Consider the following 27,423-nt stretch of genomic DNA (forward strand, 5'->3'; position numbering starts at 1 on the left):
ATCACGGTGGAAATAACCTGCCTATTATGTCACACTAGTAAACTCTAACATGAGGACTTAGCATGGAGTTTGAGATAAGTTCCTTTTGTATTAGCATAGGTTAGCAGAACTAACAGCATGGAGAAGTGAATTAGGTTCTGTAGTTGTACAAGTATAAAGGAAGTCAACTTCCCCCTTTAAATCAAATGAAAGAGTTTATCGTTTGTCCCCGACATGTAGCTGGAGAACTGGACAGGGCCTGTTGAATTTTATATAGAGGTTGGTCGGCAAGTGAACTTGTGTGTGGATGTATAGTTTCTTACCAGGCACTGGCGGTAGGATGAATGGCCCCTGGAACATTGTATCCTGTAAGGTAAGGCCGTTGATATCCTACTTTTCTGTAAGGACTATAAGCATCTCAATCTATGCTAGAAAGCTGGTCCGTCAAGGAATTATTCCATCTTCAGAGTGTGATCCAGGAGTATAACTATAGGGGAGAAAGATGTTGTCGAGCTTGGACAGGCCAAAAAGGTCTCTCTGTCTCATATAGGTAGACTAATACTATAAGAGATGTGAGATAGTTGAGGGCCCTGTTAAAGATTGGGGCCCAGGAGCTTCAAGTTACCCTTCTGGGGTGAGCTGTCTATTCAAACTTGAATATCCCCTATTTTGTCACGTCATATTCTACTAGATACATATTAAAGTCATTGTTCTGTACAAAAGGATATGATATAAGCTCATGCAAATGTACAAAATGTATTTATGTAGCTTTAAGTTTACCCATGGTCTTGATATTGGGTTCAAAAACATTGTGAGCCATGGTCTTCTTGGTTGACTAGGCTTCTATGCAATCTCTATCAGAATATTTGTTTTTCGTGCATACCAACTCCTGTCATCTTATATAAGTACAGCCAATGGTAATATTCACATTGATCGTTTTGAGTACGTGTCATAATGTGACAAAATATCCTGTGTCATCATTGTGTGCAGTCTTTTACAGTCATCTACGTGGGTGGATCTGTATCTAGTTTTTCCATAAAACCGAAGTATTCGCATGTAGTTGGTGGTTTTGTAAATCTATGATTAGAAAACTTCTACTTTGAATAATTGATAGTCATGGTGAATTCTGAAATTAACCTTTTTTATATATTATGTACATTCCCTTGCACGACTTATTGTACTACAGCTGCTGATCCAAGGCATATGCTCACTAAGAACTAAACTACATAAAAAGTTGAATTTAATCTTGGAATGGATCCCATAAAAGTGGTGAATGTCCATGTGATATAGTGGCCTGTAGCACATTGGTGGTTTGGAATGGGGACAAGTAGGGATAATCGGGGAAATAGACAGAGGGGCTTCTGTAAATGGATTTTCCCACTACAAACATATATGGCATTATGGTTGGATCAGAGGCGGTCCTGGCAGTTGGAGAACGGGGGTCACACATACATGGGCAATCTACATTACACCGAGTGGGAGATACGTAAAAAGCCAAGCTTCCTCACCTGGTTGTTTCCTTGTCACCCATAGAGTATAATTGAGGGTGCCCTTGGATGCGCGGCCACCTCTCCTCTGCAAATAGGGGACACATGTCTCTCATTCTTGCGATTACTAACGATCCCAGTGGTCAACCTGTCCTAGTGATATGCCATAAATATCTGAGAGTGGTTTGGGGGAAACCTATTTAAGTTGATACCATAAAGGTACCAAACTATTTTGCTTACTCAAAATCACACAATTACATACTCCCTAAGATCCAATTTTGTCAAGGAACCCGAGAGGCATCCACACATAGTTTATTGATTCGGCAGAGTTGCTAAGGAAACTCTTTGGTAGTGTTATTCGAGAACCCTAAGGTAATATTATTTGGGCAACATTTGTCATATGGTACACCACGAGGGGGGGGGGGTCAATAGAAGGTACTGCCCAGTGCACAATCCAACCCAAGGCCAGCCCAGTGCATATTGGCTCTCTTCTTTGAGAGGACTACCCATAGAGGAGATCCTTTCTTACTGAAATTTTTGGCGGCTGAAATCCCAATTCTGCAGACTTCAAAGCTCAAATCTCCCAGCATTCCCTCAAATCATCCCAAATCTGCACAGAGATTGCTGGTAATTTGGATTCTCTGAAGTGTCATCTTTTCTCCAGGCTGTGCAATCATCGAATGTAGGAAAAACAACTCTCTCTGCATTATAAGAGTCGAGCTAAGTGGTTAGGGGACCTTTCGACAAGCTTGCTGGCTGTTTGCAATTACAACCGGCAGAATTGTGAATGCAATAGAATTGTCCCCAGTAACAAGTGACTGGCTCCAAATCAGATTCAAAATTGGGTTGTCTTCTGCTGGACCTTAGAGAATTGTTGGAAACTAGGCCCACCGGAGGATCACTTGGTACTCTGGTGGGCTAGTCCAACAATGAAAGTGAGTAAATGGGCAGAGGAGTAGATGAAGAAACAGAGGGTGGTGTCCTGAGTATCCCAGGAGAACAAGTAGAACAGAACAAAGTGATTAAACCTTGGGACCCAAAGGCAGTGAAGGCAGGTTTTCTATATCATTTAAAATCTGATGGTCTCCATGGTTGACCATGTTAATTAATGTGGCCAAGAGGAGGTGGACAGACGTAAAGTCTATCGGGAATGGAAAATAGGAGGGACTGGCTTTGTCAATTCAGGAGGAGAAATATCTTACTTTAAGATGATGATTAATATGGAAACCTTCCTGACAATCTTAGGCCAGAAACACACTCGCAATTTTTATGTTGTTTGTGGTGCTGTGTTTTTTAACGCAAACACAGGAGTAGACAAAAAAGAGATTCATCAGTATTTTCTTTATACCTTCTCTTCCTTTTGGATCCACTACTAGCTTTGGCTCAAGAAACTGAGCCAAAAACTGCATCAATATTGTGTGTGTGATCCTGGTCTTATCGATCATGTACACGTTTTTGTTTAGGTCACGGAATGGCCAAAAAAATCCCATAAATTGCAAAGGGGATGTCCATGTGTGCACTGTGATAATGTGATAGATGATACCATAAGGTTTCACATTTGAACTTGATTTCTTTATCAAAGTTTTTTTTTCCATCTCCTTGATGATGTTTATCTAGAACGTTCCAGACAACTCAGGGTCGGGGGAGTCCCAGACAAGTTGACTGTGTATTGTTGTAACCTCCGTAAACAAGAAACTGATATTGACTAATAGTGTTACATCAACGACATGTCTTCATGATCTCTTGGGCATTTTAAGATTAATCAGAAATATTGTAATCAGGGTTTGTGAATGATTTGTCGCTCAAGGGTCATCTGTGAATGTGTCATTTTGGACGACAATACCAATACAAAATACCAAAATGAAAAATGAACCTGGTCTGTGCCTCTATTGACGGGATGCAGATCAGTCGTTTGGCCTGAAAGACTTTCCAACGACTGAATCCAACAACGACTGAAAAAATCCAACACGACAGATCAACTGTTCCACGCTTCGATTATAAACTTTCACGCTTGTCTAAATCATCCTTATTGGTCATCCAAAATCTCTAGTGTATGGCCAGCATAAAGGCTATGTACACATTTGGAAACAAATGTATTTTTATTGTTAATTAACTTATTTTACTTTTTTTTGACATTTTATGATACTATGTATCCTGTAGGGAAGCTGTATCATTCTCTCTCAACCAAATCCGTCAGTTCATCTGAACTGACGTCTCAGCTGAGGGCGGGTTATTGTGTGTCACAGGACCCGCTGTAACGTCCGTGGTCGCTGACCACGAACTCCTCAACATCCTGCCGACACCATTCTCTCCAGAAATTCCAGCACATGCGGCCGTCCTGTTCTGCAGTGACCACTAGGGTGCGCGCAGGAGCTCAGTCCAGCCTTAAAGAGCTAGACTGCACACATGTGTGAGATTGAGCTGATTGCTCCCAGATCACCCTGAACTATAAGAAGGGCCCTGCCCCTTCCTGCATTGCCTGAGTGTTGTTTGCACCTACCCGTTTTTGTCTTTGCAAATGGTCCCTTGAGTGTTTTCCAGTTTCAGTGTTCCCGTTCCTGCTACCTGTATCCTGTATCTCGTATTACCGCGTTCCTGTGCTGTACAGTGTTGGAGTCATGTTTTGTCACCTACTAAACCTGCTGTGTTTCATCGCACCTGTTGTCTGTCTGCTGCCTGAGTTCCATCCGAGCCTAAACGATCGCTACTGTCTGTATTGCCAGAGGTACCTTATCCGAACTATAGACATTGACCTTGTACTCTGTTTGGCCAGCTGCTATACTGCTACAGCGGTACGGCCGAGTGGGTCCACACCCCCGTCGTGACATCCACTTCATAACTTAGGTGTGATCAATATTAAGTGGATTCTGTGTGTTTCAGAGACGCACAGGACCCTCTCTCAGCCGAGCCGTCAGTTCAGCTGAACTGACAGAATCAGCTGAGAGAGAACAACTTCTATGAATATAAATATACATTACTGCTAAATCTACTTACAATAGGGAGGTTCTTGGCGCACATTTTGATCAAATTGTGTTTGCCCACCTGCAATGACAAGGTGTCCTCCATAGGTGGGTGTATGTGCAGCGAAGGTTCCCACCTATGGAGGACACCTTGTCGTGGAAGGTGGGCAAACACAATTTGATCAAAATGTGCGCTAAGAAGCTCCCTATTGTAGGTAGATTTAGCAGTAATGTATATTTATTTATATTTAGTTGTTTAGCTGGCATTAGTGTTCGCAGTGTGCTGTCAAATGAGCAACAGAGTAATATAGTGTAGGCTCACATGAATGTAACTTTATTTTCCTTTTTCACACGGGTGCCTCCTTTGCAGAGAAAATCACTTTAATCAATATATGCAAATGAGCATTTTGTAACAACGAGGGTGTCACCGTTGCACCAAAATGCCATGTCTTCTTTCCCCAGTCCAAACCTCCCCTCCCTTCTTTCATTGATTGGCAGGGGCCAGGCAGTGTAATAGCCGAGTTCACGCCTGACCCTGAAGTCTCCTGAACGTGTGCGCGGCTCTGCCTCATAATCAGCGAATGCGCAGTACACCTTTGACGTTTCACCGGTCTAATCAGCTGTACTGCGCATGCGCCGATGACGTCAGACTACACCCTCTTTTGCGCTGCAATGCCGAAGTCCGTCTCATTTGGTAGGACCTCATTTTACTTATTTATTATCCATTCCCTATAAAGCACCAGCATATTCCATAGCAATGTACACAGAATGCATTCACCTACAATTTATGTTCTCTATCTGGCACACACACACAACGTTAGACAAAGATTCCTTGGGCCTACCAGTGAAAATGATCTGAGCATCCACCCTTCACCTATATGGAACATTGCCTGTCCACTGCAGCGTAATCTTTGTTGTTATCATTGCACACACAGGACATATCATCAATAAGGTCTAATAGGTTATCTGTGAATCATCCCATAAGCAATAGATCCTAGTGGCAAGTGATTGGCTCCAAAGTCCGCTCCAAATGGGGTTGTCTTCTGCTGGATCAATGGGGCCCATTACTGCGTCAGAGCCTGGACCCACCGGAGGATTCTCTGGTAGACCAGTCTGAACCTTCACACACACTTGGGCCAGTTTCATATACTGCCAATAAACCTTACTGTACGTTTTTGGAATATGACTGGAAGAAAATCCAAGTCAACCCGTACAGAACATTCAGACTCAATGCAGATGTTACGCAGGTCAGATTCACATCCATGAACCATTTTACATTGATGATACTCCAATACACTTCTACACAACGTGAGCTGCTTCATCAATAGTATATGTCCCGACACCGGGGAAGGGTTAAGATCCGGAGAAACATCTGGTTCCACATGATAGGTAGTTGTTCCTATAACTATTCTTGTTCTGTGTCAAAGGGGAAGTGTGAAAAAGTGGGGTGTTACCTGTGTTCCTCGTTCTGATTCCACTAAAGGTGAGAAAAGGAAAATGAGAAGTTGAGGCTACAAAATGATACAAAAATAAGGAACTGTTCCAGCCAAAAACCAGCACCCCACACCTGTACATGGGAGAGTATTGTGTAACCAGTGTCTCGATATGACCAAGACCTGTGTGGATATCATAAGTATGACGGCAACAAAAGGCCAAAAACACAAACAAATATTAAAGGAACACTCTGTCCAAAACAAAACTTTCCCATGTGCTCCATTATGGTATTCCATGTGTCAGTCTCTCCCCTGTTATTTATCTCTATATATCAGACTGGGATGGTTGCTTAGCAGCAGTGTGGATTAGGCTCGGTGACAACTTTCTCTACTTGAGTCTATGGAGATCTATGTGTCACCCATCACAGGCTTCAGCAGTTCCTGGACCGCACTAGTATTACACAGGGGGGACAGAACCTTCTATCATCAGCCACCACTGATACTTACACAGGTTCCTGTCACACAGGTATAAGGTAGAAGAATATAGTGCAGCCTCCCTGTCTGTATATTTATGGTTCCTCAGCTGATTTAGGAGAATATAGAGGGAATGATAATTACAGTGTCCCCCAGCATGCAAAAATGGTATGGTCTATAGCTGGTCATGTGATGCTGTGCTAAAGCATCATGGGATTGATAGCAAAGCAGAGAGGAAGAGAAAGCTGAGGAAATCTAAGAATCAAGATGGAGGCTTTTTTAAACAACAGACAAGGCAGCAGTTCAAAAAGTAAGTACAATATACATAATAGAAGCGTAGAGTGGGGTATGCAGTCAGGTGGGGGGTGCAGACATGGAAAGTTGTATTACCACTGGTGGTCTTCTTTAAATAAATAAGATAAGTCAGTTGAAACTAAATTTGGGAGGAATATAGTGGGACTGTTTTAAAGGGGTATTCTCATCTTTGAATGTTAAGCAAATCACTTGGATATGCCATAATGTTGACCCCCTCACTGATCCGTAGAGCAAAGGAACTGAAGTCCCTTTGGCATTTCTCCTGCACATCAGTGCTGCAGGATATCCGCTGTACATGGACCTGCGACCCAGCTTCATTCAAATGCATGGGGCGGTGTTGTATTACATTGCAAAACAGGTGGCTGGGTGGGCCTCTGTGATGGAAAGTCAGTGAAGAAGCTGCATTGCTTTAAGAGATTGTCGGCTTTGGACAATTCCTACTTGTTAGAAGGGTCCCTTGACAAAAAGCCGATCATAAAGTATACCCTTCTGGGACCCTCAGCAATCAGGTGTAATCTGTGGTGAAACCTGGCAGCAAGTGTTTAATTTCCCTGCAGCGCCACCACAGGAGAAATTAGGCATTACACAGTACTCATTCATATCAATGGGTTGTCTGTGTAATGCCGGACAGGACAGGTCCTCCAGAGAGAGAGAGAGAGAGAGAGAGACGCTCTATGTAACCGCTCTCCACTCTGGCCAAGAGACGAGGATCCTGAACAACCCATTTAGTGCTGCAGTCCCTTCATTCTGTGGATTGGTGGGGTCCAAGCAGTCGGACCCCCACAGATGAAAAAGTGATACCATCACTTCTTATGGTCAGAAAACCCCTTTAAATTATGTCCTATAAAACACGTTTTTGAACTACACAGATTTTGTTTGTAGTTGGTAACCATGGAGACACATAGGCCTGCATATGAGTTGTATACACAAAACTGTGGAACGTTATTGCAAAGTTGTTTTAATTTTAGATGCATTGGAGTAATACTGATGATAATAATAATAATAATAATAATAATAATAATAATAATAATAATAATAATAATAATAATAATAATAATGATAATAATAACAGGTTGCAAAGGTATGCATACCCTTTAAAGCAAATGTCCATTATTAACCCCTTTGTGACGAGTGACGGTTATATACAAAATGGCCGACTTCAAAATGGCCGCCATGGTCAACACCCAGCTTGAAAAATTTCCCCCCTCCCATATACTAATGTGCCACAAACAGGAAGTTAATATCACCAACCATTCCCATTTTATTTAGGTGTATCCATATAAATGGCCCACCCTGTACATCATTCACATTGCCTGTCACTGTGTGTAAACACACAGTGACAAATCCCTGGCAACAGCTGTCGCAGACACCTGATCGTGACAGGGAGCTGTCAGGGGACCAATCACAGTTGTCCCCATACGGTGATCGCTGTGATTGGTCAGTCAAATCTGCCTGACCAATCACAGCATTTAAAGATAGGGAGGCAGGGCAAACAGCTCCGTTCTCCTCATTCCTGCAGATTTCTGAGGAGAACGGAGCTGTGTGTTTTTTCTCCAGGCAATAGTGAATAAAAAATAATTTTGATCACCCCCAGTACCCCATTTACTACCCTCCCCTCCCCCTCCTTTGTACTAATAAATGTATATATTTATATATAAAAGTGAATAAATATATAAATATATATAAATATATATATATATATATATATATATATATATATATATATATATATATATATATATATACACACACCGTGTTCCAAATTATTATGCACATTGGATTTAAGTGTCATAAACATTTAATTATTAGTTTTTCAATTAAACTCATGGATGGTATTGTGTCATAGGTCTCTTTGGATCATTGTAATCAATCTCAGACACCTGTGATAATTAGTTTGCCAGGTGTGCCCAATCGAAGGAAAACTACTTAAGAAGGACGTTCCACATTATTAAGCAGGCCACAGGTTTCAAGCAATATGGGAAAGAAAAAGGATCTCTCTGCTGCCGAAAAGCGTGAAATAGTGCAATACCTTGGACAAGGTTTGAAAACATTGGATATTTCAAGAAAACGTAAGCGTGATCATCGTACTGTGAAAAGATTTGTGGCTGATTCAGAGCACAGACGGGTTCGTTCAGATAAAGGCATAATGAGGAAGGTTTCTGCCAGACAAATTAATAGGATTAGGAGAGAAGCTGCTAAAATGCCATTGCAAAGCAGCAAACAGGTATTTGAAGCCGCTGGTCCCGTGAACCTCAAGGTGTAGGATCCTCCAGAGGTTTGCAAGTGTGCATAAAGCTATTATTCGGCCACCCATAAACAATGTTCACAAGCAGAAACGGTTGCAGTGGGCACAGAAATACATGAAGACTAATTTTCAAACCGTGTTGTTTACTGATGAGTGCCGTGCAACCCTGGATGGTCCAGATGGACGGAGTAGTGGATGGTTGGTGAATGGCCACCATGTCCCAACAAGGCTGCAACGTCAGCAAGGAGGTGGCGGAGTCATGTTTTGGGCTGGAATCATGGGGAGAGAGCTGGTAGGCCCCTTTAGGGTCCCTGACGGTGTGAAAATGACCTCTGCAAAGTACGTAGAGTTTATGACTGACCACTTTCTTCCGTGGTACAAAAAGAAGAACCGTGCCTTCCGTAGCAAAATTATCTTCATGCATGACAATGGACTATCTCATGCTGCAAAGAATACCTCTGTGTCATTGGCTGCTATGGGCATAAAAGGAGAGAAACTCATGGTGTGGCCCCCATGTTCCCCTGACCTCAACCCTATTGAGAACCTTTGGAGCATCCTCAAGCAAAATATCTATGAGGGTGGGAGGCAGTTCACATCAAAACAGAAGCTCTGGGAGGTTATTCTGACATCCTGCAAAGATATTCAAGCAGAAACTGTCCAAATACTCACAAATTCAATGGATGCAAGAATTGTGAAGGTGATATCAAAGTAGGGGTCCTATGTTAACATGTAACTTGGCCTGTTACGTTTTTTTGATTGAAAGAGCTTTTGATTTCTGTAAATATGACCTCCTGATGCTGCAAATTCAACAAATTACCATTTTAGTTCTCTTTACAACCTTTAAAATGTTTTGATCTCTGTTGTGCATAATAATTTGAAAAAGTGCATTTTGAGTTTTTTACTTTTAAAAAAAAATCTGTTATCATTAGGAGATTTATTCACTAAAATTCGCATTACACTCCAATGGTTGATGGCTTGAAGATTATACTGACTGTCATTTGCATCGACTATTTAGGAAAATCAGCGAAAAATAACATTTGCATAATAATTTGGAACGCGGTGTAGTGTAGCGTTAGCGTTAGGCATAGGGCATTAGGTAGCGTTAGGTGTGGGACGTTAGGAGGGCAATTAGTTCTAAATAGTTAGTTAGGGCAAGTGTTAGGAAACATTTATTAGCGTTAGGTTTATAGTGTGGTAGTTTTATCGTTTATACATTAAAAAAAATAGAAAAAAAACCCAGTGTAGCGTTAGACTTAGGGCATTAGGTAGCGTTAAGTGTAGGGCGTTAGTTAGGGGGCAATTAGTTAGAAATAGTTAGTTAATTAGATTAGTAAGATTAGCATGGCTCAGCGTCTGTATACGGCCTACGCCATGATCTGCTCGGATACAGAAAGTGCAAGTGGGACTGATGAGCAATTTTTAATTTTGTCATCGTCCACTAGAACTAGTGATGAGGAGCCACAGCCAAGGCGCCGCAGGCACGATTGTCCACCTAACACTAGTGCCATTGACCCTGATTGGGTGCCCACAGAGTCATACACTCCGTGTGTTCCAGAACTTACTTCTGTGACGGGCATCCAAATCGGCATTTAGGGGTTTAGGGAGGAGGACTTTTTTAAAATATTTCTCTCAGAGGAATTATTAGTCCTAATGGTTGAGCAGACCAATTTATATGCTGCTCAATTTATTGCCAGTCACTCCACCTCTTATTACGCCAAAAATAGCATCTGGCGACCAGTAGTTGTGGCAGATATTTTAACATTTTGGGGCCTCCTATTGAGCATGGGTTTGGTTAAGAAACACACGATTAGGTCCTATTGGACATCTGATGTCCTGTACGACACCCCTATGTACAGAGAAGTGAAGACAAGGCAGCTCTTTGAGACTATACTGCGCTTCCTTCATTTAGTGGATAATATAGTTTGCCCACAGTGATCCCAGCCATGACCGGCTTTTTAAAATTAGGGTACTTTTAAATTATTTAAATGCCAAGTTTTCACAGACCTACACCCCCGAAAAAAATATTGCCATGGATGAGTCCATGGTCCTTTTCAAAGGCCGCCTACAATTCAGGAAATATTTGTCAAATAAGAGGGCCCAATTCGGGTTAAAAATTTATAAATTATGTGAGAGTGACTTGGGCTACACTTACGAATTTAGAGAGTATGAAGGGAAAGACTTCCAAATTGTCCCTCCAGAATGCCCCCCTTCACTCAACATCAGTGGTAAAATTATATGGGACCATTTGCACCCTCTTTTTGATAAGGGGTACCACTTATACGCGGACAAATTCTATTCCAGCATACCCCTCTTCAGGTGCCAGTCTGAGAAAAAAAACAGTGGCCTGTGGCACCATACACCACAATCACAAAGGCCTGCCAAAGTCCCTGGTCAAGCAAAAATTTTACGCTGGGGAAATCAGGGGACTATGTAATCAGGACTTGCTGCTTGTCAAGTTCTGTGACAAGAGAGAGGTCCTAATGCTTACATCTATTCACCCAGACAGCAGCAGCCACATTCCTGTACGCAGGAGTAGTAGTACTGCCCGGTAGCCTGTGTGCATACAGGGCTACAATAAATATATGGGTGGGGTGGACCTTGCAGACCAGATGCTGCAGCCCTACAGCGCTGTCCGGAAATCCCGGATAGGGTACAAAAAACTGTCCGTTCACCTCATCCAAGTGTCCCTATATAATTCATTTGTGATTTTTAGAAAGGCGGGGAACCAGGGATCCCATCTTGAATATTAAGAAAAGGTTATAAAAAATCTTATATTTGGGGACCAGGCCCAGGGGAGGGGAGGGGTGGCATCATCAAGTCAAGCCAGCAGAATTGTCCCAGGGCTACATTTCCCATCCGAAGTGCTCCGACTGCCAAAAAAAGCCGACCCCAAAAGAGATGTTACGTATGTTCTAAAAACGGAATATCCCTACATGAATACCATTGGGGAAAGATCCGCACCCAAAAAAACAATTCTCACTATACCCTTAGATGAACACCTTGTCCTGTAAATTACGTATTTGTGGGGGAAAAAAACAACTACATTTTATTTTTTACGCTACCCTTGCATTAATTCTTGCAAGAAAAAAGTGGCCTTAAACTACTCACTACACCCCTAGATGAATACCTTAGAGGTGTAGTTTTTAAAATGGGGTCACTTTTGGGGGTGTTACATCGTTCTGCCAGCTCAAATCCTTTGTAAAGAAGGAGTGGGGCCTATAATTCATTCAAGCTAAAATTATGTCCAGAAAAACATAGAGGGGTTCCTTTCATTTTGGGCCCCACCATGCGGCCAGGCTATGGATTACGTCCTAAGTGTGGGTATTTTTGAAAACAGTAGAAGCAGCGCAATAAATGTTAGGGTGCATTTTCTCCGTTTCATGTACTGTATACGAAAAATATGTCCTATAAATGACACACTTGTGAAAAAAATAAATTTATTTTCTACACTGCATTAGCATTAAATTCAGCAAATAACTGTGGGGTCAAAATGCTCACTCCACCCCTAGATAAATACCTTAAGGGGTCCAGTTTTCAAAATGCGGTCATTTATGGGGAGTTTCTATTGTACTGGCAGCTCAATGCCTCTCCAAATGTGCAGTGGGGTCTAAAAAATTTTCAAGCAAAATATGTGTCCTGAAAGCCAAAGGGTGCTCCCTTACTTTTGGGCCCTGCCGTCTGTCCAGGCAGCGCATTAGGGCCACAATGGGGGTATGTTTGAACACAGGGCGATAGATTTTTGGGTGTGTTTCTTCATTCTTATTTTCGCTTTACAAAGATATCTGTCTAAAATGATACATTTGTGAAAAAAAGTAGATTTTTTTTTCACCAGCTTTGCATTAAATTCAGCAAAAAACTGTGGGTTGAAAATGCTGACTCCACACCTAGATAAATAACTTAAGGGGTCTAGTTTTCTAAATGCGGTCATTTATGGGGAGTTTCTTTCATTCTGGCAGCTCAATGCCTCTCCAAATGTGCAGTGGGGCCTAAAACATTTTCAAGCAAAATATGTGTTCTGACAGCCTCCAGGTGCTCCCTTCCTTTTGGGCCCTGCCGTGTGTCCAGGCAGCGCATTAGGGCCACAATGGGGGTATTTTTGAACACAGGGTGATAGATTTTGGGGTGTGTTTCTTCATTCTCATGTTCGCTTTACAAAGAAATATGCCTTTAAATTATACACTTCTGATATTTTTTACGCCTGCTTTGTATAAATTCTTACAAAAAAACGATGGCGTCAAAATACTTACAACACGCCTTAATAAAAAACTTAAGGGGTGTTGTTTCTTTAAATGGGGTAATTAATGGGGGTTTCCGTCATTCTGACACCTATGAGACTCTGAAAACTTGGCTTGGTGCAGGAATACAAAATGTACTTCAAAATGTATTATTAAATTTGTAAGTCTAAATTGCTAAAAAAAAAATTCAAAAGTGCTACCAAAATAGAGTAAAGAGATGGAAATATATATTTAATAAAACAAATTGTACAGTATGTATGTACATATGTGACATATTGCAGTTCAAACTAGGGAAAAAATAAAATTTTTACAAAATGTCATCAATTTTTGTATTTTTTAATTAATTTACGCAAATCGTATCAGTCTACTTTTACCACTAAAATAAAGTACAACATGTGACGAAAAAACAATGTCAGAATTACTTGGATGTACAAAACTAATGCAGAGTTATTCTCTGATAAAGTCAGACATACCAGATTTTCAAAATTTGGCTTAGTCATTAAGTGACAAACAGGCCTGGTCATTAAGGGGTTAAGCAACATTTTCCAGTTTACATATAGAATTACTTTGCATAAGTTTTTTAAGTAACTCATATATATTGCATTATTTATTATGTTCTGATCTTGAGTTACAGCCTGTATTAGACCCCAAAGCTGCATTCAAAATGCAAGCGGTTGTCCTTGGAAACAGTCAGCAAGTTGTTAATATAAACACAGCTGAGCTCCTATAATGCAAGGGGCATAAAGTTTTCCCTACATTAGATAGTAAATGGGTTCATGCATGTGTTTCTGACCTGCGTAACATCTGCATGGAGTCTGAATGTTCTCCATAAGATAACTCTGATCCCAGCCATTTAACTCTGTTACCCATTAGGGTATGTTCACACACTTACTAAAAAACGTCTGGAAATACGGAGCTGTTTTCAAGGGAAAACAGCTCCTGATTTTCAGCCGTTTTTTAAGCAAACTCACGTTTTTCGCTGCGTTTTTTACGGCCATTTTTGGAGCTGTTTTTTTTATAGAGTCAATGAAAAATGGCTCCAAAAACGGCTCAAGAAGTGACATGCACTTCTTTTCACGGGGCGTCTTTTTACGTGCCATTTTTTCAAAATGAGGCGTAAAATAAACGCCCCGTCTAAATAGAATGCCGTATTTGCCATTGAAATCAATGGGCAGATGTTTGTAGACGTTCTGCTTCCGATTTTTCAGCCGTTTTTCGGGAAGTTTATGGCCCGAAAAACTGCTGAAAATGGCCTGTGTGAACATACCCTTAGTGGCCTGTGGGTTGCCAAGGAAGCCAGTGACCTAACAAAGACCTCCAGGCCTGCCGGGACTGTCTGCCTATTAGGATAGAAAGGTGTAAAACTGACAGGCAGTGATGCTTTAGTATAATAAGTATAGCAAAGCATTATACAGTATCAGCGATCAGAAGATCTTTTTGTGAAGTGCCCTAGTGGGAATAAACAAATTATTAAAAAACTTGAAATAACGTTTATTAAAAAAAGACCAAAAACAAAACAATGCACAGTAAGAAAATGCAATAAAACCATTATTTCCATAAAAAGCAGTATTGTGTAAAAACAAATAGTACACATATACGGTATCATTGCGATCATAACGAAACAAACAACAAAGTTATTATGTCATGTAAACCACATGGTCAACGGTATACAAAAAACAGCGGAATTGATTTTTTTTACAACCCCCCCCCCCCCCCCAAAAAAAAATAATTATATAAAAGGAGATTTCCGGGGATATTACATTTTTGTACATATACTCAATGTCTAATTTAAATAAACTTCCTGATAAAAATTGTGTCAAAAATCGGAACACATTTATTCCCATTCCCCCTACCTCTGGCGGCCGGAAGTTTTGCTTTCACTCATGTGTTTTTTTACCTCGACACACGCTCGTGCACGACCGTTATTATGCAGACAGACCTGTGTCGCTACCTCACTGAGTATAGACACAGGTCTGGCATTGAAGCATAAGCAGAGACTGAACGGCGCTGGCATTGAGGAGGCTGTGGACCAATAGGATGCCTCAAACCCAGGTCTATGTCAGAAGTCCCGGGTTTGAGGCATCCTATTGGATCACAGCCTCCTCAATGCCCGCCCCGTATGTTTCAATGCCTGCACCATTTACTTTGCTTTTATGCTATTCCTCCGAGCTTGTGCGCTACTCGCCCTTTTCGAGGCGGGCAGCGCACGTGCATTTAGGAATAGCATGAAAGCCAAGTAAATGGTGCTGGCATTGAAACATACGGGGCGGGCATTGAGGAGGCTGTGATCCAATAGGATGCCTCAAACACGGGACTTCTGACATAGACCCGGGTTTGAGGCATCCTATTGGTCCACAGCCTCCTCAATGTCCGCCCCGTTCATTCTTTGATTATGCTTTAATGCCCGTCCCATTTTGTTTATGTCCTTTCAGATAACTCAGTGCTCGTGCACTGCCTATAGCAAAAATTGTGCCTCCCTGGAAAAGACCTTTAATTAAAGTTAATCAACAAGTCCCCAGTACCCCAAAATGGTACCAATGAAAACTACATCTCGTTTTAAGAAAAAACAAAAACAAGCCCACGTACGTCTACATCAGCGGAAAAATACAAAAGTTATGACTCTTTGAATGTGGCGATGAAAAAACAAACTATTTTTGTTTTAAAGTGTTTTTATTGTGCCAAAGTAGTAAAACATAAAGAAGTATACATATTTGGTACCGCCGTAATCGTACTGTCCCATAGAATAAAGATAGCACATTATTTACCCTGCATGGCGAGCTGCGTAAATTTATAACGAAAACAAGCTATGGGCAAAAAAAATTTAAATTCTCCCACAAAAAAAGTTATTAAAAGCTAATCAATAAATGATACAGTATGTCCCCTCAAATAACTGTGTGGACAGAAAAAGAACAAAGTTACAGCTTTTGGAATGCAACGAAAGGCTAAAATAGGTCTGGTCATTAAGGGGTTAACGAAACTTTTACGAAATGTTTTCCAATTATCTAATGGCTCACAATAGTTTTATTTATCGGTCTGATTAAAGTGTAGATAAACGTTTGACTAACTTCTGACATGTCACAGTGAGATGTCAGAAGTTTTGATTGGATGAGTGTCCGAGCACTGAGACCCCCACCAATCGCTAGAACGAAGTGGCAGAAGTGCTCCTGTGAGCGCTCAGCCGCTTCGTATCTGTTCGGCTTTTTCCGGAACTTAATGTATCGGTGTACGGACTCAATAAAAAGTCTATGAGCCCGTACTTTTTCTGGAAAAAGCCAAACAGACACGAAGCGGCTCAGTGCTCACACGAACGCTTCAGCTGCTTAGTTCTAGCGATTGGTGGGCGTCTCAGAGCTCGGACCCCCACCAATCCAAACTTCTGACATGTCACTATGACATGTCAGAAGTTAGTAAAAAGTTTAGCTTCACTTTAATCATAAGATTCTGAGGAAATGACGGACAATCTCCCATTCTAGCTAAGCACAGAAGTACTCACCCACACAAAATATACAAAGAAATCAATTATTTTCTATAACCCCTTCCTACACAACGGACACATGTACAATATGTTCCAGCAACTGTTGGGTAACTTTTTCAACCCCATGTCTTCCTTTTTTGTAATCTCACACAGTGAAATAAAAGGGTAATCCTACATTTTGGGTGGTACCTCTAGGCCAGCGCTGGACTATGACTTTAGTTGAGTTATCCCGGTCAATGGGAGGGCATGCAACTCATAGTGTACAATGGAATTGTTGTGTTTTTAGGGTTGTACAATTTTTTCTGGCACCAAAGTCCAATAGAAGTCAATAGGAAAAGTTGGGCAACATTTGGGAATTTTTTACTGACGTAAATTGGCATATATGTGACTGTTGATCGCACTCAAATATTGGATCAAAATGGGTGTCTTTGCATTGCCGAAGCATTATGGATGCAACTATTACATGACTCCAAGTACCGTGACTGAAGCATTGTCTAGCCCAACCACTGATTTTGTAATAAGTACTGACAGTTATGTATTATGTGTAAGCTCCTTCCTCCTCCAGTTGTATGGGTATGTGTTCTACCAGAAAGGGAGGAAAAGCTATTTATGGAATGCAGACCCATACAAGATACAAGACGTGCAAGATACCAATATATATATATATATATATATATATATATATATATATATATATATATATATATACATACATATATAGCTATAGGTTGTGTGGAGTCCTAAGATACAGTTGTAGCCGGGCTCCTACTCTAGAGGGGCTCATAGAGCAGATGTGACATTAGGTATATTTCCAATATGAATTAGTGGTAATATGGGTTCTCTGGGTCTTGTAAATGATGACCTATCCTTAGGATAGGCTATCAGTGTTTGGTTGTTGGGGGTCCGACCACTGGGACCTGGGCCTATTAGCACATCAAATGGGCCACAGCACAGATGGCTCCTGCAGCTTCCCTGCATTGTGCCGCTCGGCCAGGTTCCTGGGGGTAAGGTGGTGAATCCAGGTACAGTATTTGCACGGGGGCCCATGAGACCCAGGCTATGGTTATACTGTAGTTTATTATATATTACAGCGAGATCTAATATTGTTATTGCTTTAACCCTTTCAGGACCAGACCAATTTTAGTTTTTGCTTTTGTTTTTTCCTCTCCGCCTTCAAAAAGTCATAACTTTTAAAATTTTTCGTTAACACAGCCATATGAGGTCTTAATTTTTACAGGGCAAATTATACTTTCTACTGGCACTATTTAATGTTATGTGTGATGTACAGGGAAGATGGAAAAAAGTTCAGAAAGGGGTGGAATTGGAAAAAAAACAGCAGTTCCGCCGTGTTCTTATAGGTTTCGTTTTTACGGTGTTCACTGTACGGTCAAAATGACACATTACCTTTATTCTGTGCATCAGTACAATCACGGTGATACCAAATTTATATTGTTTTTGTTATGTTTTAGGCCTCATGCACACGGCCGTGCCCGTAATCACGGCCCGCAGCATGCATTTTCGGCCCGTTCTCCCATACAACGTAGCGATATGGAAAGGTGTCCGCGGCCAATAGAACTGAATGGGTCTGTAATTGTGGACTGTATTACGGTCGTGTGCGTGGGAGCCTTTAAAAAGAAAAGTAAAAGTTTGAATGAAACTAATTTTTTTTTTTGCATTGCCATATTGTGACCCCCGTTACTTTTTTATATTTCTGTGCATAGAGTTGTGTAAGGCGTCTTTTATATGGGCAAAGATAGTTTTTATTGATACCATTTTGGGGAATATATTGCATTTCGATCACTTTTTAGTCAATTTTTTGTGGGAGTTGAAGTGGCAAAAACTGCGATTCGGCCATTTTTATATATTTTCCCGTATATGTGATCTAGGAATAGGGGGAGGGGGTGATTTTAATTGTAATCGTTTTTATTTTTTTAAATATTTGTAAAAACTTTTTTCACTACTATTTTTACCCCCCCCCCCCAGGGGTCTTGAACCTGCGATCATTAGATCGCTTAGGCCATAGACTGCAATCTCACAGTATTGCAGTCTATGGCAAAATCAGTGCATTGCTATTGAGACCTGCCAAAGGCTCTTGCAGGAGAAGGTCAGTATTTCACTTATCTTCAAATCTGACAGAAAAAAAGACTGCTCATTGTCTCCAGTAGTCCTTATAGAGGAGTCTGATCACATTTTGATTGTTACTAATTAATCTATTATCTTCTCTCCAATAGGGGTCGTATTAAAACTAACACTTCCATGTTGCCTGAAGGACGTCCAGGAAAAACCCTAAGGCTGGGTTCACACGACCACATTAACGTCCGTAATGGACGTACGTATTTCGGCTGCAAGTACCGGACCGAACTCAGTGCAGGGAGCCGGGCTCCTAGCATCATAGTTATGTACGATGCTAGGAGTCCCTGCCTCTCCGTGGAACTACTGTCCCGTACTGAAAACATGATTACAGTACGGGACAGTTGTCCTGCAGCGAGGCGAGGCGACTCTCTGGCTGTGTCACATCTAGCGGTCCTGGTGTCATATGAAAGATTAGAATCTCCTCTTTCATATGTCACCAGAACCGCTGTTCTATGTGGTCGACAGCCCGAGATATGGCGGTTTGAAGTGATCCCCCTTCCCTCCAGCCTCACTCTCTCACACTGTGTGAAGCAGCTTCATGCTGATAGGACAGCGTCAGAGGCTGTGAGGAGGCTCCACCTCAGGAAAATCGCTGCTGTTACCTCCCACTTGTCTAATAAATACTCATTTGCATATTTAGAAAAAAGCTCATTACTTTGCAAATAATAAACGTTTTGGGACACAATTTTAACTATCATTATCAGTGTGACAGCGCCTATCAGATTAGCTAGGAGATCGGGCATTACTAAACTAGTGACAGAGTCTTTTTCAGTCACTTTACTATCATTTATATTTTTGTATGCTTTTTTTCTCATATTTTTAGCTTTATTTAACCCTTTTCTTTTGTATTCCTATTTAATTGGATTGGTCATTTGAATATGCTGTCCTATGCAAGGCAGATTCCAACTATTAGCCAATCTGCACAATATGTGCCGTTTGGGCTAATAGAAAAGTGAATGTGCTTATCCAGGAGACAGATCCGCTCTGCTTTATTGTATATTTACTTTTGATCATTTTATTTTTTAATTATAATGTGCTGAAGTATCTCCATAAGATGGTACATTAAAGGGGTTTTCCGACTTTAAAAAAAAAATGACCAAGGGAGGGGGGGGGGGTGCAATAAAACAAAAAAAGAAGCATTACCTACCCGACAGATCCCAGCACCGCAGATCCGGCCCTCCCCATATATTGACCTGGTTGCAGCGATGACGTGCTTGTATACCCACGTGATCGCTGCAGCCAATCACTGGTCTCAGTGGGTATATGGCAAAGGGCCACTGAGGCCAGTGATTGGCTGCATGGTCACGTGTCCATATATGACATTTCATCACACTGCCAACATTTTAACGGCAAGTATGATAAATTTTGTTTTTTTTAGGTATTTCGGACACAATGGCTATTATTTTTAGGGCTTAGAAAACCCCATTAATAGAAATTAATAGATTTATTACAAAATATTGACAGGGTCTTACCACAATGAAAAAATTGTCCCCTCCTAGTGCTTGTTCACACCAACACAACTCACCAACAGGAGATAGGAAATCCTCCCATGACATGTAGGAGAGAAGGATGATTTGACCATCTGGACAGTTCCTTCCTCCCTATGCTACTTGCAGGGGGGGGGGGGGAGGGCTCTCAATAGGGTCACATTCCATATGGAGAAAGGGTGTGAGGCCAACAAGATCTGGGCCCGTTTCCTTGGGCCACAAAAAAGTTGTGGGGGATGACTGTATAGTACATGGAACCTTGTATACAGGAAAACAAAATTCCTTTAAACGGGACACATGTTGAATTATCAAATATTTTTGTAAGGGTATGGAACCTCCAGGAAGAAATTAAGAAGACAGAGCGAATACAGAATATACATTTTTAATCATAGTTGGTTTTCTGCTCGATCTTATGGAGGGGTGAACTGACTATTCGGCATTATGGCAATTCCCAAGGGACCATGACTAGTACGGGCCAACGGTGAGATGCATTACAGTGGTACATGAGATAAATGCTGCTCAAATGCATTTTGTTGACCCTGCTCTAGTGCTTTATATGGTGCTTGGTGAGGGGTCTATGACCATTATTGCCTGGGGGCCCAAAATACTCTCAGAGTGCCCTTGTCTGTTGAAATTCCATATTTTTTTTGCAATTCTGTGCTAGAAATACATGGGGACGAGTGATTGTAGTAATGACCACTCGTCCCCATACATAACCAATCATTGCTCCTTGTGAAAGCAGCAAACAAGCGCCAATCAATGAGCTGTCTCGTTAATTGGCGCTCGTTTTCACAGCCCATGTCGGCCCGTGTCTTAGGACCTTTAATGTGTGACATTTTTGGTTGTCTGATAGAACAGATTAGAATTAAGTAAAGCATTGCTCACCCTCCACATTTCGCACAGTGGCCTGCATGGCATATACATTATATAGCTACATCCAAAGAAGACATCATTTGTCCCTTCACTACTACGGACTAACACTGGACCACCAACTGGACCACCAACCTTGGGTGTACATTACCCCTGAAAATCTGCATTGCCATGATGTAGCCCCCTTTAGTTGGATTTGTAATGACTGTCTGTGCACGATCTACATAAGGGAAGAACATCTTCAGAATAAGTTGAGGCCAGGATTTCTTCTTCTTATAGCCAGAACCTGGAGGAAGGATTGGTTGCCCACAAACAGAAAGGACATATTTCCTGTGACGTGCCCATAAGATTTATGCAGTGAAGTCTTACGTATATATGACCAGCTCCCTGCCTTGTACAGTGCAAATCAGGAACTTGCATTGAGAAAGAAAGAAAAACTTCATTATCAGTGGTAGTGTGCATTTTCCACTGGTCACACACACATAAAGGGGGGGTCATCAAAGTTACACTTCTCTTTTGCCCACTGTGTCGCTCTCAGGGTTGTTGAGAGTCAATTTAAAGGGTCATTGAGTCCAGAAGAAGATCCTGGATCCCAGATCTGTGGATGTTGCCAGCTAGCAGGATGGATGGGTATACACTCGTCACGGTGAGTTGACTATCCTTTCTAGAGATCTTGGTGGCCTTTTCTAGGGATTGGTTCTCCAGAAGATACCAGAGATATGTTTTTAAGGATTTGTATCTATATCTCTGTCCCGGGGTACGAGGCAGAGAGCAGAAATGTGTGTAAACCCCCTCGATATATTATTAATGAAGGACTGGGTTTAGCTTTCAGATAATTATTGGCTTCTATGGTCGGAGTAAGTAGACTTGAGGGGCTCTCCAACCGTTGCGAGGTGTATTATCTATATTGTCCTGTTCATAGCCACCTGAAAGTTATTCTTTGTCAATAGTTGCATTTTTGAGACCTGCAATATTCTTAGGTGTATCCCAATTTTTTTTTTAACTATTACAGTTCTCTGTTATAACTTTGCATAAATTTTTAGGTAGACACGAGAACTTTACAGGGTCTACTACCTTGTTCTACCAAGCTTACAATTTCAAGGCTCGGTTTCTAGATGTTTCCCATGGGATACTGTGCCGAAAGCTGTTCCTCTAACTAATATATTGTAGTTACCAATGATAAATGATTGGAGAAATAACCCCCATTGGTTTAACTGGTCCAAAATTGAATCATTTATGGTAAATTGACCAGAAATGTCCTATTAAAGGTAAAGAGATAGTTCTTATCATTACCATTCTCATAGCAGCAACATTTTTTTGCACGTCATAGGTATTATATGAAGAGATAGATATGGAATACAATTGTTTCTTTCATTGGGGGAAGTATTTCGGTCCGTGTCCACTTTTATTCATGTAATTAGAACAATATCAGTAATATGGTCACAATGGTATCAAGATAAATGGCGGAGCCCCTATATTAATAATCTATGGACAGATAGAGTCGAGTCCTCTTACCACAATATATATATATATGTACAAAAATATTTGAGGCTTAAACTTGTTTCTATAAGTTTCTAAGATCAGATTATAGCCACAGAAACAAATAAGGAAATGTCTAAATATGTGACAAGTTCTAGGATATGTTGAAATCGGTCTATTTTATCATTCTAACCGTATACGTATCTGAACGATCTTTTTTTATTACATTTCTGACAATGTATTCCTTACAGCAGAAAACAGTGATCAAACATTACAATAAAATAAAGTGTAAGACAAAGTCTCTTAAAGTAAATGTAATTTATGTGCATTATTTATCAGTTTATCATATTTCTCGGTGTTTAAGACTCGGCGTGAATGACTGACTGATAAAACACACCCGAGCAAAGGCAAAGCTATAGGGGGTGCAGAGGTAGCAGTCATGAGGGAGCCCAAAGGCCCTGTTACACAAGCTTCAAGTTACGCCTCTGAACCCAATAATTATTCCTAGCGTCTTATTTGGACTATTTGAGGCTATTTTTTTAAGTGAGATATATAAAAATATAGCTGTTTTTTAAAATCTATCTATCTATCTATCTATCTATCTATCTATCTATCTATCTATCTATCTATCTATCTATCTATCTATCTATCTATCTATCTATCTATCTATCTATCTATCTATCTATCTACCTAATATCTATCTATCTAATATCTATCTATCTATCTATCTATCTATCTATCTATCTATCTATCTATCTATCTATCTATCTATCTATCTATCTATCTATCTATCTATCTATCTATCTATCTATCTATCTACCTAATATCTATCTATCTAATATCTATCTATCTATCTATCTATCTATCTATCTATCTATCTATCTATCTATCTATCTATCTATCTATCTATCTATCTATCTATCTATCTATCTATCTATCTATTACACTGTATATAGCTTATAGGTGACTTATACTGTATATAGCTCATATGAGACTATTATACTCTATATAGCTCATAGGAGACTATTACACTGTATATAGCTTATAGGTGACTTATACTGTATATAGTTCATATGAGACTATTATACTGTATATAGCTCATAGGAGACTATTATACTGTATATAGCTCATAGGAGACTATTATACTGTATATAGCTCATAGGAGACTATTATACTGTATATGGCTCATAGGTGACTATTATACTGTATATAGCTCATAGGAGACTATTATACTGTATATGGCTCATAGGTGACTATTATACTGTATATAGCTCATAGGAGACTATTATACTGTATATAGCTCATAGGAGACTATTATACTGTATATAACTCATAGGAGACTATTATACTGTATATAGCTCATAGGAGACTATTATACTGTATATAGCTCAAAGGGGAGCTTGTGCTATGTGCATATTTTTCTGTGAATTTGCCCCTTCTACATAGAAAAGGGTGAGATCCGTAGTGAACATCCATAACAGAATAAACATGCTGAGTATTTGAAATTCCGCAGAATACTCTGATTTCCGTCTGTAAAATCTTCAGCAGCATGTGAAAATTAATTTGTTGCAGATTTTCTAAACAGAAAGTCTGCAGCATTCCTGTCCCGTGTTGACCTGGCCTTATACACGTAGGCATGTGACTATGGAAGCTAAGGTTGATTGGCAGCACAGAAATGTTGGCATTTCCTTCGGGTGGCGGGGGCACTGTGGTTAGTAATTGGAAGGCATAGTGGATGCAAAAGGGGCATTGTGGTTTTCCTGGGAACTTTGTGGCTATCATGGGGGCACTGGGGCTGGTATAAAGGCTTTTAAATGCTACATATATCTGTGAAATTGTATTTTTTTTAATTTATTTTTTAATAACAAAATGTCTATCAATGTGTTTTATGCAACTTTCTAAATACTTTTTATTAAAAATTATTTTTACTTTTTGAGTAACAGCTGCATATCCTGTATAAAGAGCACTGTATAGTGCACTGAGACCTGAATCCATCAGGTCCGTGGGACTGACGGTTCAGTGACAGAAGGTCCTGCGTTATGATTACATCTAAGTTATAAAAGTTGCACCAAACACACAGATTTAAAAATAAAAAATAAAAAATAAATAAATAAAATTATTTAAATGGTGAACATAGCCTTTAAGGGCATTGTGGCTGGCATGGGGGCACTGTGGTTTCCACAGGGGCATTGTGGTTGTCATGGGGATTTGACAGCATTGTGCACTGGTGATTTCCATAAAACCTTTCTTACCTATTTCCCAAATCACTTCCGTAACATGAAAGAGCGATGCAGCTAATAATGGGGGTAGATGAGAAGTTATCAGGAGGGAGCAGGAAAGCAGTCAGCACATCGTGACATCATGAATAAGGGTGTTGAGATGATTTTTTTAAATTTTGGGGTAAGTATGGTTATCCCAAATGTGAGTCACACAACATGTCAAATCTGGTAACTAATCACAAGACCCTGGACCTCAGTAAATATTCCATCCACAGAACTAAGTGTCAGAGATGCCCCAATGTCGGCTTTTCTCTGTGTCTAGAAAAAATATTGTTTTGTCGTACTTTAAACTTAAAAGATATGTACACCTTTAAGCTCATATTTTTAATAAAACAAAGTTTTAGTTGATTTTAAGAAAATTTTATATATATTTTTGAATTACTTTTTTTGAGATACAACTTCTATGTATCCGGTATACATAGCAGCTATATCCTGCTGTCAAAGCTGATTCCGTCAGGTCAGCTGGACTGATGGCTTGGCTGAAAGTTGGTCCTGCCTGTCACATCTAAATTTATGATAGCTAGATAGATAGACAGACAGACAGACAGACAGACAGATAGATAGATAGATAGATAGACAGATAGATAGACAGACAGATAGATACAGGGGCGTAACTAGGAAAGACTGGGCCCCATAGCAAATTTTGACTGGGGCCCGCCCTCCCCTGGGTATCACACAACCCCCCCTTGTAGATAGTGCCTCCCTGTAGATTCTGCCACACAGCGCCCCCTATAGATAGCACCATACAGCCCCCCTGTAGATAGCGCCATACATTGCCCCCTGTAGATAACACCTTACAGCCCCCCTGTAGATAACGCCATACAGCCCTCCCCCTGTAGATAACGCCATACAGCCCCCCTGTAGATAACGCCATACAGCCCCACTGTAGATAGCGCCATACATTGCCCCCTGTAGATAACGCCTTACAGCCCCCCTGTAGATAACGCCATACAGCCCTCCCCCTGTAGATAACGCCATACAGCCCCCCTGTAGATAACGCCATACAGCCCCACTGTAGATAACGCCATACAGCCGCCCTGTAGATAACGCCACACAGCCCCCCTGTAGATAACGCCATACAGCCCTCCCCTGTAGATAACGCCATACAGCCCCCCCCTGTAGATAACGCCATACAGCCCTCCTCTGTAGATAACGCCATACAGCCCTCCTCTGTAGATAACGCCATACAGCCCCCCTGTAGATAACGCCATACAGCCCCCCTGTAGATAACGCCATACAGTCGCCCTGTAGATAACGCCATACAGCCCCCTGTAGATAACGCCACACAGCCCCCTGTAGATAACGCCATACAGCCCTCCCCTGTAGATAATGCCATACAGCCTCCTCCTGTAGATAACGCCATACAGCCCTCCCTGTAGATAACGCCCCCAAGCCCCCCCAAAAAACGGCCTATAGTTTGTCCTACAAAAGAGATAAATCCCCCTATCCAGAGGATAAGGGATACATGTGTGATCGCTGGCAGCGATAAGGAGAACGGGGGAACGAAAGTCCCCCGAAGTTCTCCATGACGGACTTCGGACTTCCCTGGTCTGCGCAGTTCAACAAAAATGAAAGGAGAGCTGGTCACGCATGCGCACACGCACGACCGTTGCACAATTCATTTCTATGGAGCTGCCGACAGACTCTGGAAGTCCGAGGTTTGTCATGAAGAACTTATCGCTGGGCGTCCCAGCGATCCCACATGTATCCCCTATCCTGTGGATAGGGGATGCATGTCTTTTGTAGGAACAACCCCTTCAGTGGCGTTGCGCTGTAGCAGCCATATCAGAAGCTAACGGAGCCTCCGGCCATGGTGGGGGGGGGGGTGCCAGTGCCGGAGGGCGGCACGGGCCCCCACATGCAGCGGGCCCCATAGCAGCAGTAGTTATGCCACTGGATAGATAGATAGATAGATAGATAGATAGATAGATATAAGATAGAGAGATAGATATGAGATAGAGAGATAGATAGATAGATAGATAGATAGATAGATAGATAGATAGATAGATAGATAGATAGATAGATAGATAGATAGATAGATAGATAGATATGAGATAGATTAATGGATAGACAGACAGACAGACAGACAGATAGATAGATAGATAGATAGATAGATAGATAGATAGATAGATAGATAGATAGATAGATAGATAGACATATAGGAAATGTATGTCTCATATTCTGATAAACGCAGCACCGGTGGAATACCTACTATAGAGGCAGACCAAGCAGCTCATATGAGGGAGCTCACCGCATACAAATTTATACAACTCCCACTGGGATCATATACATGCAATGGACTGAGTGATTATACTCACAGTAATGTCTTAACAGATTTTTCTAGCTTTTCACGCCCAGGCTGCCCTAGATCAAGCACTGCGCTACGTTCAATTGCAAACCTTATATGAGAGAGGAGGCGATAGAGGAGTAAGCAGGTTCCATACATTACTATAGAGCCTGTGCGACTATCTTTCCAACTGTGCGTAAAAATAAATTTTTTCTTCGCGTCCATAATGTTTTTGAAGCAGGAGGAGCTTGTGTAGGTTTTCATGATCGCAGTTATAATATTTTA

General features: G+C 41.0%; 1 protein-coding gene across 3 annotated transcripts in view; it reads left to right on the forward strand.

The window, feature by feature from the left end:
- The first annotated feature begins 206 nt into the window (after nucleotides 1–206).
- Nucleotides 207–27,423, forward strand: part of SPI1 (Spi-1 proto-oncogene) — a 36,963-nt gene continuing 9,746 nt past the window's right edge. The window contains exon 1 of one of the 3 annotated variants that reach the window (XM_075837018.1): nucleotides 207–352. In XM_075837018.1, coding sequence (XP_075693133.1) covers nucleotides 287–352 — 66 coding nt within the window. In that variant the 5' untranslated portion in view covers nucleotides 207–286. Of the gene's footprint in view, nucleotides 353–21,515; nucleotides 21,740–27,423 lie in introns of those variants that run through there. The other 2 variants (XM_075837017.1, XM_075837019.1) reach the window with 2 other exon arrangements.

This window comes from Rhinoderma darwinii, chromosome 9, assembly GCF_050947455.1.
Source record: "Rhinoderma darwinii isolate aRhiDar2 chromosome 9, aRhiDar2.hap1, whole genome shotgun sequence".
NCBI lineage: Eukaryota > Metazoa > Chordata > Amphibia > Anura > Rhinodermatidae > Rhinoderma > Rhinoderma darwinii.